Below are 18,680 nucleotides of genomic sequence, written 5' to 3'. Positions count from 1 at the left end.
TTCACTTGATGTTTTCTATTTGGAGCAGACTTTAACTTCCAAAGGTGATTATATTACCTCCTATCCTACACGCTCACCTACAGTATCACCTTGACTATCGCTCCATCAAGAGGTAAAGGTAACGTATAACCAACAGAGTGAGGTAGAAATGACACTATGTAACCTCCAAGAGTAGGTAAGAAAAAGTTAGAGAGCTTTCTGCCTTGTTTGCTGGAATACTCATGCTTGAGGACCTCAGTTGCCATATATACCATTCAACTCCCTCTAAGGGTGCTGTGTTGTAGGAAGTCCAAATTAGTGCATATGGAAAGACCGCACAGAAAGGCTCTGAAACCACATGATGTGAGAAAGATGCCCAGCCACTCTAGCTGCTCTGAACAATCCCTTTTCTTTACTACTCCCACAGTGTACCTGAGCCAGCCTCTATCTCTTGAAAGACCCTGAGCTAGAACCACCTACTAAAGCCTTCTAGAATTTCTGACCCACAGAAATCATGAGATAAATAAAATGATTGTTGTTTTAAGACACTAAGTCTGATGTCAATTATACTTCAAATGAAAAAAAAAAAAAAGATTCGAAGTTTGAGGAGATTTGTCATGCAGCACAGGTAACAGAATAGATATGAGTACCAGGAAAGTATCAATACAATCAGTACTGGGAATGAGGGGCTACTATAATAAACATCTAAAACATGCAGTACTGGCTTTAGGATCAAGTCGTAACAGAATCCGAAGGCCCTTGAGGAGACCACTAATGAAACCTGGAAGGACCAAGAAAAGAATGTTGGTGGGAACTTCAAAGAGCTTAAAGGAAGATGCTGGTGAGGGCTTAAAGGAAAGTGAGGAAAATATTCTTGGAAGTTAGAAGAACGAAAGTGTCACTTGTGGTAACATGAAAAATAAAAACCGTACCTAATAAACTTGATCTAGCCGAGAAGGTTTCCTCAAAAAGAACAAAGATGATCATTTAAAAAAATGAACTGAGTAGAATCTGGGAAGGAATGTAAAATGTCAGCCAGGATTCAGTTAAGAAAGAGCTTCCGAGGGGCGCCTGGGTAGGTCAGTCAGTTAAGCCTCCGACTCTTGATTTCGGCTCAGGTCACGATTTCACTGTTTATGAGTTTGAGCCCTGCATTAGGCCCTGCACTGTCAGTGCAGAGCGTGCTTGGGATTCTCTCTCTGCCCCTCCCCTGCTTGCACTCACTCTCAAAAAAAAGAAAAATAAAAAGGCTTCTGAGCATAGATCAAATCCAGAAAGTAGATGTAAGACTCTTTAAGATCTCAGAAAGATCTAAAATAGTACCTCACAGAACCTTTCAGATAAACAAAAACTCACTCCAAATCTTAAAGACATGTCTCATAGAAACTCTACTGTTGAGGAGGCAGAATCTAAGAGTATTGTTCCATAGCAACCTCATAAGGAACTCAAGATAGAAAAAGGCATGCCCTAAAGAGTTCTGTGGGTATGGCTGTGATGTAATGGAGTAGATTGCTTTAAAATTAGATATACAGGAAATGTGTACAGTTTGAAAAAGAATCCTATCAGTTTACACTTAAAGGGACAGAGACCGTACTAAGTGAATAGAGGCCTCTGATCAAGACTCAGCAAACCAGAGCTTAGGGGCCAAAGCCATCTGTTTTCATAAATAAAGTTTTATTGGAATATAGTCATGCTTATTCATTTACATATTGTTTATGGCTGCAGAGTTGAGTAGTTGCAAGCTGGAAGCTACATTTAACAGCAGAAGCGAGTAACAGCAACAGAAACTACATGGCCCTTTACAGAAAAAGTTTGCTGATCCCAGCCCTAGGGACTCACAACCTTTTATGGGCAAGGAAGTCGGGTAAGAAGATGATTCAGTTGCAAACACAGGCCTTTTTTTTTTTTTTTTTTTTAATGAAAAAAGAAGGATGACTCAGAGGGCAGAGCCAAGAGCCTCAGAGAACAACCAGAGAGTAGGACTGAACCGTAATTAAGAAACCATCAAACATGCCTAGCTGGAATTCAAAACTGTTACAGACCAGTGATGCGCAAAATCGTGCAGTCATTTTCCTATGCTTATCCACGTTGGGTGTGCAGGCAGCAGGTAACTTTATCACTTTCATTCATAGGTTTTCAGACCAACACTTGAGGAACTATACCTGCAAAACCACTCCTAAACAGCCTCATCTGCCACTGTGCCAGATTCAGCGGACCCAACAGTGGCTTCAAGCTGATGCGAGGAAGGTCTTGGTAGGGGGGAAGAAATAAGTGTATCCTCCACAAGGGAGGAATATGAACTGTCGTGGCCAGGAGGCTGACCACAGCCAATTGCACTTTCCAAAATGGCTTCAACAATACCTTTCAACTCACTTGCTCAATTTTACATGATCTTGAACATTCTCTACATTCCCTTTCCTAGACTCTCAGAGGACATGTGACTGGCTTGTGACTGAAAGAATAGGTTGGTAGGTAGTAGTGCTGTATCATTTCCGTAGGTAGGTCAGAAGCACACGGCTCCGCCAGCCTGCTGAAATGCTTCTCCTTGAAGCCTTCGGTCACCAGATAAGCAGTTCATTTCCCCTAAGGCTACCACCAGTCCTTGAAAAGACACTATAGGAAGAGATCCTGCCGCCACTTTATGAAGAGACAGTGATACAAGGTGCTCCGCTGCCCGCCCCCTTTCAGCCCCATCTGAATCTGACAATCCTGTGAAAGTCTCCCAAGCCAAAACTGTCCTGCAGGTTCCCTCCTGAATTCCTGATCCTGAGAGAAACAATGAACTGAAAGAAATGATAAAATAACTTCTGCTGTTCTGGGGCGCCTGGGTGGCCCAGTCGATTGAGTGTCCGACTTCGGCTCAGGTCATGATCTTGCAGACCGTGAGTTCGAGCCCCGTGTGGGGCTCTGTGCTGACAGCTCAGAGCCTGGAGCCTGTTTCAGATTCTGTGTCTCCCTCTCTCTCGGACCCTCCCCCGTTCATACTCTGTCTCTCTGTCTCAAAAATAAATAAATGTCAAAAAAAAAATTTAAAAATAAAAAATAACTTCGGTTCTGAGCCACTAAGTTTGAGATGATTTGTTATGTAGCAACACCTACTACAAATGATTTAATAAATTTTGGCTATTCATTCATTTTTCAAGTTTACTAAGCCCCTTTTACTGTATCAGGCAGGCTTTGTTTTTACCCTGTTTTACTTTTGCAGATGTAGTTTTGACTTTTCTGCTCTAACGTGCAATAACCTTATTAATATCAAGCAAGCATGCAATGCCATCTCTCATAAATTTTACATTTGCTTTTTAGCCAGGAAAGAATGATGCCAATCACAAATACTGCATTTCGCAGATCATTCTAGAAAAACGTGAAAATAATTTTGATACACTTTGGATCTTTTTTCCATGAAGTATTTCTTTATCTAGTCTAAAGTTGTTCAACACCTCTCACATATTTCAATACTTAACATACTGGGTTAGGAACGTAACGGACAACTGAATCCACAGAAAAGCCCTACAAGTAACTCAGATCCTGATACACTATAACTGGCAGATACCTCACTTTCATTTTTTGACAGTTGATGGAAGATCTGGAATCAGCATCTTCTTTATAGATAAATACTCAAATCCTGAACTCTCCAATCAAAGTCTCCACTGTAATGCCAATGTAGTTAAAAAAAATAAATATATTTGTGGTACATTTCACTATAATTCTGGTAAAGACAGTGGGAGGGGAGGACTTTAAGTCTGTGGGGTTTCAATAAGAAAGAAAAGAAGAAAGAAAGGCTATATAACAACCATAAGAACACAGAAAGTTTTTCATTTGTTAAATTTTGTTTTAAACTATGACATTCTCAACCTGGAAAATTAGTCAAAAACTGTAATTACCATATTATAAGCTGAATGGGCAGCTGAGATATTTTGAGCAATTAAATTTTTAGAAGCATTCTACGTTTTTTTCATATAAAACTCCACAATCCACTCAGAGCAAAATATTTCACCCTTAATCCCCTATAGACTCACCTCTAAGTTTTTAAGGGGGAGAGACGGGCTCAATTTCAGCTTATAATAACAATGACAACCTTGATGCTGGACATTTCCTCTATTATGGGATTTTGGAGGATCAATGGCCCAATAAAATGAGATCCACAGTCTCCCCAAATATCCTCAATTTCTAAGAAATGTCCTAGCGTCCTGATTGTGATTGTGATTATTCAGGTTAGTAATTCTAAAGGTAAAGCTCATGCTAGCAGACTTTTCGTCTCTCCAGCAAGCTTCCACCACCTTACCAATACATAGGTGTATTTACTGCTATTCCTCTTACCACGGTTTCTGACCTGTCAACCTGAGTGCAAGATCGAGCAATAATGCAGGTACTGTATGTCTGACACCCTTCCAATAATGAAGCAATAAGTTGTTGGAATACAACTTAACATTGGGGCGCCTGAATACTTGGTTTAAAGGATTCATCTTGAAGAAATGATTTAGATAATATCCTGTAGGAAAAATAAGCGTCAGAGCATTTTGAATGTTATTTGCTATTCAGAAAAAAAGACCTAAAGTTAGACCTAAAATTCAGCACACGACAATAATTTATTATCCAAACTTTAGAATAAATTAGAGTGACAACACTACCTTCGCTTTTCTGACAAAGTCTTAAATTCAAGAGTCTTCTCATTCACAAAAGGCCATTAAGCCTTATCATAAGCATAAACAAATACAGAGTTAATTCATATGCATTTTAGTGTAAGCATGGGTTGTTTAACAGTCAGAGGAACAGATAAGACAGAGCCAGTCACCATTACCTTGGGCTTCTTCCAGTCATCCTGAGGTAGATATCATACAGGAATGCTGGGGCCTTATGGCTTACAGCAATCCAGTAATGATATAAAAGGTGATTGGAGGTTAGATTTACATTGGGCCGTCTGAAGGCCTGTTCGAGAGGATTCCTCTTGAAAGTGGAAATTACATGGTATTCTGAGGAAGAAAAGTTGTGTAACAGCTTTGATAATAACCATGTAATGAAGTTTTGAAAAACAAAAATCATGTTTTTACAAAGCAAAATATTTTACCAAAGATGTCAGAGTTCGCTCAATTAAAAAACAAACTTTTCTACTCTCGATAATAACTAAGAGAATATGGGTATCAGACTGCTGAGCTCGGGTGGTTTTAGGACTGCCTCTATTTATGAATTTTAATTAGATGAATGAATTTTTGCTAAAATTCACTCTTAAAAATCCTTTTAATGTTTTACCTATGTCAGTTTACAATGTCACTTTCTATATTTCACCTCTCACGATAGCTTCTTTCTTTCTGTTCCTCTTTCCAGATTCTTATTACTGTACTTACTTAAAAAAGAAAAGGAAAATCATCATCCTTTGCTTATGAATAATTAAGTTGCTCAAATTAACATACATCAACAAGCTTAAAACAACCCAAAATTAACTTCTGCTGTAATTTATTTAGTTAATACATTATCAACACAATCAAATCTATGATCTATGTTAATACTTTAATAGAAGTGTATATTGAGATATCCACTTAAAAATAACGTTCAACTTGATTTTTACTAAACTTTTACAACACAATGAGAGATTACCAAAAACCTAACTCATTTCAGTGTTTTAAAATTCTTAAAAGAATACTATTTAAATAATTATCCAAAAATTAAAATCGCCCTAGATTTTTTTTTTTTTTTCCTCATATGCCCTAATGGTCAATCTTTACATTGAAATAAAAATGTCACGGAAAAACCCTAGGACAAATGACATAAAGACTTACTTTAAAATCAAAATTGTTCAGCAAGGGTAACAAAAATCGTTCAATGAGAGGTAAAATAAGACCTATTACTAAATCAATGCCAAAAATATATTTTACTTTAAATTTGAAAACATAAACAACTAAAACATTATTCAATTTCAATAGGCTTTAAGTTATATTATTCCTAATTTAGAACAAGCAACACAGCATACATACTCCGTGGATTTGTGAATTTAAACAGATTAATAAATGTCATAGAAAATATTCTGACAAAACGTATCCTTCTTGCTAACTCCTTAATTCATTACTCTTGGGGCAGCCAGCTAGCTCCTGTGATATAACAACTCTTGTAGTTGGAAGGGATATTGCCTTTGGATCAACAACATCAGGACTGAGAGCACCCACAAGGGAGGAAAAGAAGCCCTGTTTCATTGCCACGGGCATCTGTGAGGGTTGCCACAGACAGCAGCAGAAAAACAGACAAGGGTGGGCCAAGGAGGGAATATACTGCAGGATATTTTTCAATTTGTGAAGTACTGCTAAGGATCACAGAGCAGTACTGGCTAATGTGGCAACTAAAATAAGAATAAATTGGTAACTCAGTGGCTTCAATGCCTCACGGGTGTATTCTAACATAACAACTCAGTGAACATCTGAAGTTCTTTAAGATTTATTCTAACATTCAAAAACACAGGTAAAATCATACCAACTTCACCCCAGTGGAAAGGATTAGTGCTGCCTGTTGTGCAGTTATACACCATGATGTTTCTTGGTCTGCAAAGACAAAGATCAAAGCAATGAAACATAAAAAGAGGCTGGACTTATCCAATCTAAATCTTATACAATATTCAAGTAGGAAGAAATAAGGATGCTGGGTACCTTTTCTACATTGATTATTTTAAAAATCAGCCTTAAAGGATTAATTTTTGTGTCTGAAGGACTATATAAAACTACCCTTTTTTCCCCTCCCCTACCAAAAAAAAATTATTAAAAAAAATTGTTTTTCTTTTCATGTTTTTCTTGCTTATACTAGCAGGACTATCTGTTTTTAAGTGTAACAAAAACGACAAACAACTACAGCTCGTCCTATCTCAGAGGCTCTAGTTTAAAAAACTTACGGGCTGAGTTCTCTTTTACCAGAAACAATATACACATATAATTGTATCTCTCCTTTTCTGGGATATAAAATACAGACTTAAAAAAAATAAGGCAGTTTATTGATTAGGAAAAAAATATATTAAGAGTTACCTGTAAATGCTACTACTCCCTTTTAAAAAGAGGCCTGAGTTGATTCAAGCTGCTCTAGTGTGCCATCTCCGAGAGTTTCAGATTTTTTATACATTGAGTTTACACCAAGTTTTAGTTTGGATTTAAAAAGCAACAGGGGGTGGTAGGGTTTGGGGGTTTTCTCATTTTTAATCCCGAATGAACTTGTCCCATCCTGTAGGTAGTATATGAAAATTAACATTAATTCTTAATTATAGCTAATGGAACTACTTGCTATATTACCCGTGATTAAACCAGTTCTTGCAATTGGAAGTGGTAATACCTATACATATCAGTAAGGATTAATTAACATTAGTCATTAGCTCCGTTTTCCCTGTGCAGTTACTACATATTTAACAAGTGACATTGTCACCTCATATACCTATTAACTCCGGAATACCAGGCTGCCGCAAGACTCGTGTTGACAACTACATCTACAGGAACAAGATCTGCAAGGGCATTGTTGGAGGCACGCATTGTTCGAAGAATTCCTTTCCCTGCCTTTGTTGAAATTAAAAAAACACCTTAAGATATATAAGCCAGAATGCATATATAAGACATACAGAAAACAGAAAAGTATGTAGAATATTAAATCAATCAAAAGATTTACTTACCGCAATAAAGAGACCACTTGGTCCATTAAAGTTATCAATCCATCCCTAATACAAAAGTTAAAAACAGAGTGAGCTTAGAAATATTATAAAACTAGAGATTTATTATTTGAAATCTACAACCCCATATGTATACTTAGCAGTTTCCTTCTAAAAACTAAAAGACTAGATTCAGGCCAGAATCTCTCTCTCCTTCCTAAACAAAAGCAATCTGCCCTGAAGTCATTTTCAGAGAGTTACCTCCTCTTCCATTAATTAACTCTCTACAAAGAGAATTTTATAAAAAGGAGTTTATACCTGTCAAACATTTTAGCTAAATTAAACTTGCACAAGTTTGATTCTGTGCTATTTACTGAGGCAGCATCGCGAGATTAGGGGGAAAAGGGAAATCCTCCTCAGAATAAAACAGAGGGAAAGAGAACACTTGTCAAAGCAACAAAAAAGACTATACTTCCTATAATTATAGAGACCCAGATTTTTCCTAAATCAATTCATCTGTTAGTTTATATCATCTTACTCCAGGGATTCATAAATACCATAATGTCCTGCTTTTCCACAGCAAATTATCATAGAAATGTCTTATACCTTTCTTAGCTTGTGATCTATACAGGGAGAAGCCTACACGTTGGAAGGCTTTCCTCTTTTTGGTACTAAAAAGCAAATGAAATAAAACAAGGTCCTGAATATTTTCAGCTCTATTCCCTTCACCTCCACAAGGGAAACTAATCAGTAAATAATTTTAAAAGCCAACAAATGTTGATGTGTCAGAGGCCAGTATCTTGTCAGTCACAAAAAAAACGCGTAAGGCGAGGTATGCTTTGACTCCAGACAATATCACAGCCTTTGAATTAATTTTTAGTTAAGATTTTTAAAATGTTTACCTGCATTTCTATATCCGTGGCATTACATTACAAATAAAAGTACCAAGAGAAGTGTCTCTATGAGAACAATTTTGCCACAGTAAGCCACGCACAGTAAATAACACCTGCTCTTATATCAAACAACTGCCAACTCTTTTTAAACAGAGACAAAACTTATAATTCTCAATTCCATTATTTACAAAGATTTCTAACAACTTACTGGAAAAGGTTCTTTCCAACTGGCACCAACAATCGATGGCCTTACAATCGCCACATTTAGCTTTGCTCCTTCTTGTTGTACAACATATTCTGCCAATGCTTTCGTGTATATGTATGTATTAGGTCTGTCTCCTATCAATTTTGGTGTGATATCATTTACCAGGCCATCATCCATCCACCTGGTTAACAAGGAAATTGCATGCAAAAATATTTTCAGATGTTTTACTGTAAAATCAAAACCACTTAACTTTGCATATTCAAACGTATCTGTTGCTCTGACTCAATTGATTTGACAACTTTTACTAAAAAAAAATAAATGGAAGTTAATCTTACTTTCATTAAACATCAACTACAAGTCCACATCTCCTATATACAATTTCTACATCCAAAAAGGTCTGAAAGCAACGAGTTCTTTCATAAATAATATGGTAGGTAGCAATAACTGATCTCAACTGATCTGTGGCCTTGTAAAAAATACCACTTTGGGTAAATATTCATACACTTCAAATATGTTTGATCAGGGGTACTATCCCAGATCTCATTATTTCATATTGCATAATACAGAGATTATATTTCCCTTCTGAAGTCCAAATAAATTCCAAAATTTAGATTTCATATTAAGAATTATAGACCTGTATATAATGACCAAAACAGCATAATATGTTGCAATAAACAGCTGCAATGAACATACATTTACAATTAATATAAAAGATCTAGTGGTCTAAGTAGTTCATGTAAAGCACTAAAAACTGTTATGTTCTCACCAGCGAGACTAACAAATACTAAAGTAAATGATCAAAATAAACTGAACCATGCTATAAAAATTCAACTAGCAACCTACTATGAAGTCACAAAATTCCTCCAATTCTCTCAATATCTCTGAAGAAAAGGTCCACTCTGATCCTATATAAAAGGAGGGTGATACACTAGGTGAGATCCATGGTCTTTCCAATTCTCCATTTCCAATTCCATTATGTATGTACCTGTCTGCAAATACTCTTCCTTACTGTTTATAATGTTATACAGACTTGTACACTTAGTGTATTATCACACTCAAAAGATACCCTATACTAACTGATGAGGAAGCACAAAACAAATTATTAAGGTAAGCTTTCTTCTGTATGTGGAAGTACTTTTTGTGTGTGGGAGAAAAAGAACCTAACAAAATTGAAGGGAGGTTGCTACGCAACTTAGGAACAATTCCACAGTGGAGAGGAGCCTTGAAAAATGGAACAGTTGCTACATTACAACAACAACAATAACAACAACAAACTGGCTAAACCAAGGAGACATTAGGCAGGAAGACTTATCACTGGGAGTTGAATTCATAAAGCCAATCCGTGAGTTACTCTAAAATTGTCTGTTAGCTACATTTCTTTGTAAACAAAGAAAGGAGGTGCAGAATTAGAAGGTTACAAGCTCTTTCTCAGAAACTTAGATGTTTGGATATACCAATTGCTAAAAGAGAAAAAGTAAAAAGCTTCATTAACTTCTACATTCAACTTCTCCCCGAGATATTAAACACTTCTGACTACTGACCTGTTGAGACCATGAGGTAAACATCTGGGACCATCTAAGAAATGGGAGTTAGAAAACAGAAACCAGGGAATTACAAGAATGTCTTGGTAAGCTCCCATTCTTATTTTACTTATTTTCTTACAATCTGTCTGTTTCCTCACACTGATTAGCAGGAAAGCCTTAAAGAAAAAGACTTATTATGTGCTTATTTTAGGAGAAAACTTGGAGAAGCAATGAATACTCTATAGTGCCCTTTGGAAGAAGATAATATGAGAAAGCAGGGGACAATAACTGAAAGTGGATAGGATTTGGGGGACGAAAGAAGGCCTACGGGAAACAGACAAGAAAAAAAAAAGAAGCCCACAGGGCTATTATATGAGGATTAACAATTATGTTATGTTATATGAGGATTAACAATTATGTTTAGATATGATGTACACGGGAATTTTCTATAATTCTAGTCCATTAAAGAAGAACAGACCCTACTTTTTGTTTTTGCTCTGATTCTGTTTGTTTGTTTCACTTTATGAGAAAGCGCAGCCCGAAACAAATGAAATCCTGGCCATGCAGACTTTATCGTGGATGAGCTGTTCAGAGACCTTCCTCCAACCATCACACCTGGTCAAAAGTTCAAGCTCAACACTGACTTCACCATCAGTCATGCAGATATAAATCTATACAATAAGCAGCACAGAGTAGGTATGTAATAATTTGTTGAATAAGAAAGAGATAAATGTACACATACGTGTAGGTGGAGAGAGAGAAGAGAAGTGGAAAGAAAGAGAGAGAAACTGAAATAGACCAAGAGACACATATAAATAGATAAAACTTTGGCTCCAAAGTTTGGGGATCAAAGCAAGTGTGTATAAATTTAAAACAAACATACTCTAAAGAATCAATCAGTTTCTTGGGATCCACAGGAGGTGGATAGACTACTTCATCAATATGCTTTCGATTGCAGTAGGCATATGCTGTTGATACATGCATGAATACTTCCAGATTCTTCATTTGTTGTGCAAGGAGAATAAGCTGACGTGTAGCAATCACATTTAACTGAACAGCATCTCTGTAAAAGAAAAAGTGACAATGAAAAATTGGGAAGCTTTCCCAGTGAAAAATTCGAAAGGAACTGATTTCACCTGCTAAAAAAAAAAATTAATTTCCATTAGGAAGACAGAGATTTTGGTTTCTTTACAACTAATCCCTTAGGTCTGATTTTGTGTATTTTATTTCAATATAAAGAGCATCCATTCTATCCGTTGTGTTTAAAAAGAAAGATTTTCTGATTATAAAATAAATCTTATAGTAGTATTTAAAAAATAAAAGTACAAATTAAAATTTTTAAATAACCCAGAAATAAAAACAGAAAACTTCAGTCTTTGGCTTTTATACATACATTTTGAAGCCATGTTAGACTTCTCTTGTACTTTGATTTTTAGAAGTATACTGTTTCAGGATGTGGAATTACAAAAGAGAAGAAAGCAGAAAGGTTACGTAATTTTAAAATTGTAAGGCAGAGTCACCAGTAAGGCTAAAACAGTCAAAGAAAACTCAGACACATGAAGTTATATTATAACATTTAATCCAGAATACGTTTGTTTCCCTGTGTAGTAATTAATCCAAACACTTTAAAGACTAGCTTATAAAATTCAAAGGGGTATTATAATAAAATGGGTACATTTTGTCACAAGATTCAAAAATGACCCATGTATTATTCTATTCTTGAAATTTATTCAAAGTAAGTAATTTCACAAATGCAAAAGTAAATATGTAGAAAACTAATCAATGAAGCATCATCTAGTAATAGTGAAAGCCCGGATATTCACTATGAATGAAATGAATAAACTTCAACAAAGTAGTATTTTATCACAATCAAAGAAAAGAGTCATTTAAAATAATTATATGACAACTATAAAAACATGGGATATCTGCATGAATGTTTTTTAAATATACACATTATAAAAAGTAAAGCAGGATTAAGAACAAGACTCTAGAGTAAGACCTGGCTTCAAATTCTGACTTGGCCTACCTATCAGCTAGCACTGGGTGACCTTGCATCATCAGTCAAGCACTCAGGCCTCAGTTTCCTCACCAGTAAATGGGAACTATAACAGAGTCTACCTACTAAGATTTGTATAAAATTAAATGAAATGAAAAGCTTGCAAGTATTTAGCATTATTCCTCAATAGGCACTGAAACAGGCATTCAGTAAATATTACTAAAGGTAATGAGATGGTGGATAGTTTTGCTTTCTATTAACCTTTTCTATTAAAATTTATAGCTTGTTACTTGAAAGGGGGGAAAAGTTGATATAATACCAGTAATACTGTGCTAAAACCGGCAAAGTAATACATTGTTGATAACTACACTGATAAAACTGATCCAAAAGAGATTAAGACAAAGTAGTAGCAGGAAGTATAAAAAGGATATAATTATTCATCTAGTTAACCTACTGAAATTATCTTGGAGGAAAATCTTGACCTAACACTAATTTTTCAAAGAAAGAAATAAAAATTCCCTAAATTTGCTATATCTAGGGAACAATACATAAATTATGGCATATCAACATGGTGGAATACCACCACATCACAAAAATTTTAACAATGAAAGAAATTAGAAATGTGGAAATTGCTTCCCTAAATCAGAAATCCTACGTTTACGTTTTATGTTCAAAGAGAGACAACAAAAGAATTTGTTTTAAAATAACAATCAGTGGTTTTAAGTACTTTCCAGAATTCTTACATTTTCAGTACTTAAGAAGAAAAAAAAAATCCAATTATTCTTTTAAAAGGCCAGGATAGGTCACTGATAGAATCTGGTCCACTTGACTCTAAAGCAGGGCTTTGATGTCTATCGCCTTTGCACAACAGTGGGGATGGGGAGGGTACTGATTTGGAAGAGGTGTACAGAGAATATTCTGTTACGGGTTCCTGAGGACGGGACAACAAGTTCTGGGTCACCAAGAACAAGAAATAATTCATGAGAGAAAAACTCCTGTGCATGATTTTTTCTTTAAATTTAATAGAATCCGAGGGTTCATGAAAACATACTAGAAGGATTTTTTTTTTTTTTATGAAATAATTGGTTTGAGATTTACAACCAGGAGTATAGCTTTTTTCTTCCTTATCTCAAGTGAGGTGGGAGGGAATCTGTTCAAATGGAATTCCAGCAAAAAAGACATTTCACAGAGAAGATACAGTCCACTGGACTGTAAGGCAATAAGCTATTTTCTTTTGCATTTGCAAAACAATGAAGCTAGGGAGAATAGTGTTTTGGGAGCAGTACACAAAGGATATTCTGTTACAGGTTCCTGAGGACGGTGACAGAATTTCTGGGTCACTGAAAATAAGGAATAACTTCAGAGAGAACACTTGTGTACCTGTCTACTACTCCTGTACCTGAGAGCCCAAACCTGAAGGCATATTATGCCCCCATAAATAACTTTTAGTATCTCTGCAACGCTAATAATCTCGCTCTATTTTACCACCATTCAATTTCTACTCCACTGAACTTCAGGCTGAGACCCTGACATGTTAGATCAGAAAGCATTTAATACTAAAAATATATGTGTGTGTGTGTGTGTGTGTGTGTGTCTGTGTGTATAAAATATTCTCACGGTTTGATTAAATGGAGTCATAAATGCATCTTAAATAACATTAGCTTTTGGAAGATGGGGCAAAATGAACAAATCTTTATAATTACGATCCCTGTCATTAACACGGACATAGAAGCCGTTCCAAAAAAAAAGTAAGAATTCAACTTTAACTGCCAATAAATTTTCTTGTTCATCTATCTTGTACAGACATTCTGGACTGTTCAAAATTTGCATTGATAGGGGCGACTGAGTGGCTCGTCTGTTAAGCGTCCGACTTCAGCTCAGGTCATGATATCATGGTTCATGAGTTCGAGTCCCAAGTCAGGCTCTGTGCCGACAGCTCAGAACCTGAAGCCTGCTTTGGATCTGTGAGTGTGTCTCTCTCTGCCCCTTCCCCGCGGCATTCTGCCTGTCTGACTCTCTCTCAAAACTAAACATTAAAAAAAAATTATACAAAATATGTGTTGATAATACTAAGACCTTATACCAGAGATCTCATGCTTGCCATGACAGACACCTGAGAGCTTATTAAAAATGTAGACTGGGGCACCTGGGTAGTTCAGTCAGTTAAGAGTCTTGATTGGCTCAGGTCATGACCTCACAGTTCCATGAGATCATGCCCCACATTGGGTTCTGTGCCAATAGCACGGAGCCTGCTTGGGATTCTCTCTCTCTCTCTGCCCCTTCCCTGCTCATGCTCACTCACACTCTCTCTCAAAATAAATAAACATTAAAAAAAAGAAAAGAAAAGAAAAGAAAAGAAAAAATGTAGATTGTTGGACCTCACCCTCAGACACCTTGTAATGTCTGAATTGAAGCCTAGAAAACTATATTTTAAATAAGCTCCGCAGGCCATTCTGATATCTCTTTCCTCCTTCCCCACTTCTGAGAAAATGCTTCCTAAGTGAGATCTCACCACTACTACTGCTGATTTTTTTTTTTTTAATTTAATGAAAATGCAGACACAGATGTCTAGGGACCAATTAATCAATCTTAAGGTAAGAGACCCAGACGTCTATAATTTAAAATCATACCCAGAGGTCTTGCTACAAATTAAGATTCCCGGGTACTATCCCAAACCAGAGGGTCTGAATTTTGCAAGTATAGTCTAAGATTCTGCATTTTTAACACATTTTCCAGGAATTCCTAAGATTCATAATGCATTCTTTTTTTTTTTTTAATTTTTTTTTCAACGTTTATTTATTTTTGGGACAGAGAGAGACAGAGCATGAACGGGCGAGGGGCAGAGAGAGAGGGAGACACAGAATCGGAAACAGGCTCCAGGCTCTGAGCCATCAGCCCAGAGCCCGACGCGGGGCTCGAACTCACGGACCGCGAGATCGTGACCTGGCTGAAGTCGGACGCTTAACCGACTGCGCCACCCAGGCGCCCCTCATAATGCATTCTTAAGTGGAGAGTTGATGCCCTTAGACTCAACTTAGCTTCTTGATCTCATCATCCATCTTCACTTCTACTCCCTTCTTGACACCTACTCTCCTATTCATAAAGTTCATAGTCACATATTCTCATGTTCCAATTGCTACATCTCTGACATCTCACACTAGTTTCTTGATACTCTCCTACTCTCAACTACACAGGCCCTGTGCGACCTTCACTTTCCTTATTCCTTAGGGGCACCAAAACCCAGGATCAACTATTTCAGAAACTCCCTTCATTATCCTCAAAATCACTCTCTCCTCATCTTTCTCAGGTCAGTATTTCTTTATAATGCATAATCTTGATACCCACTTTTTCCCACCTCAAGGTTTATAAACCACCATATCTAAAACTAAATGAGCTCTACTGCCTCTCAATTCTCACAGCACTTAATGTATGTTCTTCAGTAACTCCTTATTTTCTACACTTTATTATGATTATTTAAGCAATCCATCTCCCTTATTAGACTATATGGACTTTGCAAACAGGATCTCTGTGCAATTTATCTTGGTTTCTCCCAAAATACTGGGTATAATATTGGAAGTATAATCTGGGTTATTTTTTGCCCTGGCAATAAAGGCTTTGTGCCATTTTTTATTTGTGGGTTAACTTAAAATATGATTATAAAGAGTAACTTTTTTAAGCAGTTATTATATACCAAACTACGGTATTTAAAAAAAATTTTTTTTAATCTTTATTTATTTTTGAGAGAGAGACAACGTGTGAGGCAGGGAAGGAGCAGAGAGAGAGGGAGACACAGGATGCAAAGCAGGCTCCAGGCTCCGAGCCATCAGCACAGAGCCTGACACGGGGCTGGAACTCACAAACTGTGAGATCATGACCTGAGCCAAAGTCGGATGTTCAACCGACTGAGCCACCTAAGCGCCCCCTAAACTATGGTATTTTAGAATGTATGGCCCAAATCTAATGTTGCAATATTCCCACTTACATGTTAATATCCATTAAAACTGCTTAACAGAAAACAATAATTTCAATGTAGTGACTAAGGTAGGTCAGTAAATATAGATGCCTTGACAAGGCAATAGAGTTTATAATTCATCTATAATTCCCATTCCACTATGAGATCGCTAGTAAAAGAGAGAATAATGAAAAGATTTCCCTTTCGTTAATGGTAGCCCCGTTTACCCCGAGGAGGACAGACAGAGGGAGAAGGTTCCTAGAAAATTTGGTTCGTAAGTCACTTTGAGGAGTTTCATCCTAATTAATGTTGCCAGTCTGCAAATCAATTTCCCATTTAAAAGCACCTACAGCACAATTATCCAATAAACATATACCTGTTTTTCTTGAAAACAGTTTCATAAGGCTGTGTGAATTTTCTGTTGGTTATGAAAAATAATGAAAGCTAGAACTATGGGGGGAAATATCTGTTAGGTTGACTATTTAATACTAAAAACCTACCTGTAATCACACTATCCAAAGATAAGTGGCAAGTATCGAAAGATGTTATCTAAATACACATATATGTACACACATCTTTTATGAAAGTGAGATTCTACCATACCTCTACTAAGATTCTTTTGTCACTTTTGAATCATGAACACATAACGGCTGCACAGAAACAACTAAAAATAAATAAATTATTATCACCAGATAATAAAAGATAAAGTCAAAGTTAAAACTAAGGTATGTAATTCCAAAGCTCATGTCCTTTCTGGTACACTCAAATATAAAATGGACTTGCCCACGATATCACAGTGGTAACATTAGCACAGAATAAAATAATGCATGAGAAAATACCCTGAAAACTATAAAGTACAATTAAAGAAATGTAAGTGACTACTACAGTGCCCTCACCTGGAACATAGGCAAAACATATTTTAACGCTTTGGCACTGAACGGTCACATTATATATATATAGTATCAATTAAGGTTTATACTTCCATATAGAAGACTTGATGAGAAATAATCTCAAAACCCTTTATAATCAAAATTTAACTTAAAAACATTCTAGGAAGGCCTCAAGTAACTGTGAAACCTAAAATAATCTGCACCACTTTAACTGGCATACAATCGACCATACAATTAGATTAACATTATAAAATGGTATTTTTGAACATACCATCAAAAAGAATCCTTTGAATAAGCACCATTTTTCGAAGTACATATTTGTTAGATTTTTTTTTAAAAAAGTAAACATTTAAAAAGCTTTTTTCTCGAAAAGGTATCTGGACAGGGGCGCCTGGGTGGCTCAGTCGGTTGAGCATCCGAATTCGGCTCAGGTCATGATCTCGCAGTCTGTGAGTTTGAGCCCCGCATCGGGCTCTGTGCTGACAGCTCAAAGCCTGGAGCCTGTTTCCGATTCTGTGTCACCCTCTCTCTGCCCCTTCCCTGCTCATGCTCTGTCTCTCTGTCTCTCAAAAATGAATAAATGTTAAAAAAAAATTTTTTTTTTTTTAAAAAGAAAAGGCATCTGGACAGAAGTCCAGGTTATTTTTCTAATTAAACTCATGTCCAATGTAGCCTATCCCTAACACTGCTACCAAGTTTTTTAAAAAAACACAAGGTATGACTTAAGTTTATAAACCATTTTATCTTATGCTACAAAACCTGAGCCTAATTTTTTTCTAATTTTCAGATGGGTATGTGTGGAGTGGAAAAATAAATCTGCTGGGGTATAGGCTTCTGAAAAAGTGGAGGAAGAGGAAACAAACACTATTAGTTGTTAAAACTAACACTCCTACTGAAGGTAAATTTCTCTTTCTTCTACTCTGTGCTTCCCTGCCCTACACTTAAATTCATGGCAACTTCTGCTAATACACAGACACTAGCTATCCAATGTCTTTAAATTGATAACAAGGAGAAAAACTCCTTTAACACTCTTTAGGTCACCAAAAGCTACAATTGACACAGGGCAAACAGTTTCAAATCACTTTCAAAACAATTTGACTAAAAATAATTCAAATAGATCTTTTAACTATGTTGAAGTTCACATATCATATAATATCTTTACTTACCTTAAATTTTCATTAAACCTTACTGTAGCTGCACAGTGGAATATAATATTGATAGAATCTATGATGATCTCTTTATCTTCTTCACTAAGAGCCAGTTTAGGTTGGGTGAGTTCACTGTTGATCGCTATAACTTTCTCTCTAAAATCTGGATTTTCATCTCTCAATCTGTCAAAGAGCTATCCAAGGAGAAAAAGTATTTTAGGGCAGTATTTTTCAACTTTCTAAAACCCATTAGCACCCCACCAAGGATCGCTATTCTTAAAATGCCAGCTAAGTTCATCCTAAAATTTCTATTTTTAATTGCCATCACTCTGTATATAAAACACCCTATGAAGCCCACATTATTATCCCCATTTTACAGATGAGGAATCTGAGATATACAGAGGTTAAGTAACTTGCCAAGGACACAGAGCTGGTAGTTTGCAGAGTTAAATCTGAACTGTTCACGCCTTTGCTGACCAGATTAT

General features: G+C 36.3%; 1 protein-coding gene across 4 annotated transcripts in view; it reads right to left on the bottom strand.

Moving 5' to 3' along the window:
• The window catches only part of FAR1 (fatty acyl-CoA reductase 1), an 80,008-nt gene that overhangs the window by 16,223 nt on the left and 45,105 nt on the right, over nucleotides 1–18,680 (bottom strand). For 2 of the 4 annotated variants that reach the window (XM_043580719.1, XM_043580720.1), the window contains 7 exons: nucleotides 18,214–18,389; nucleotides 11,093–11,272; nucleotides 8,690–8,867; nucleotides 7,613–7,657; nucleotides 7,381–7,499; nucleotides 6,439–6,506; nucleotides 4,778–4,949 (listed from right to left, as the gene is read on the bottom strand). In XM_043580719.1, coding sequence (XP_043436654.1) covers nucleotides 4,778–4,949; nucleotides 6,439–6,506; nucleotides 7,381–7,499; nucleotides 7,613–7,657; nucleotides 8,690–8,867; nucleotides 11,093–11,272; nucleotides 18,214–18,389 — 938 coding nt within the window. Of the gene's footprint in view, nucleotides 1–4,296; nucleotides 4,469–4,777; nucleotides 4,950–6,438; nucleotides 6,507–7,380; nucleotides 7,500–7,612; nucleotides 7,658–8,689; nucleotides 8,868–11,092; nucleotides 11,273–18,213; nucleotides 18,390–18,680 lie in introns of all 4 variants that reach the window. The other 2 variants (XM_043580721.1, XM_043580723.1) reach the window with 1 other exon arrangement.

This window comes from Prionailurus bengalensis, chromosome D1 (genome assembly GCF_016509475.1).
Source record: "Prionailurus bengalensis isolate Pbe53 chromosome D1, Fcat_Pben_1.1_paternal_pri, whole genome shotgun sequence".
In the NCBI taxonomy this organism is placed as follows: Eukaryota; Metazoa; Chordata; class Mammalia; order Carnivora; family Felidae; genus Prionailurus; species Prionailurus bengalensis.
This window is presented reverse-complemented; position numbering and strand designations above follow the sequence as displayed.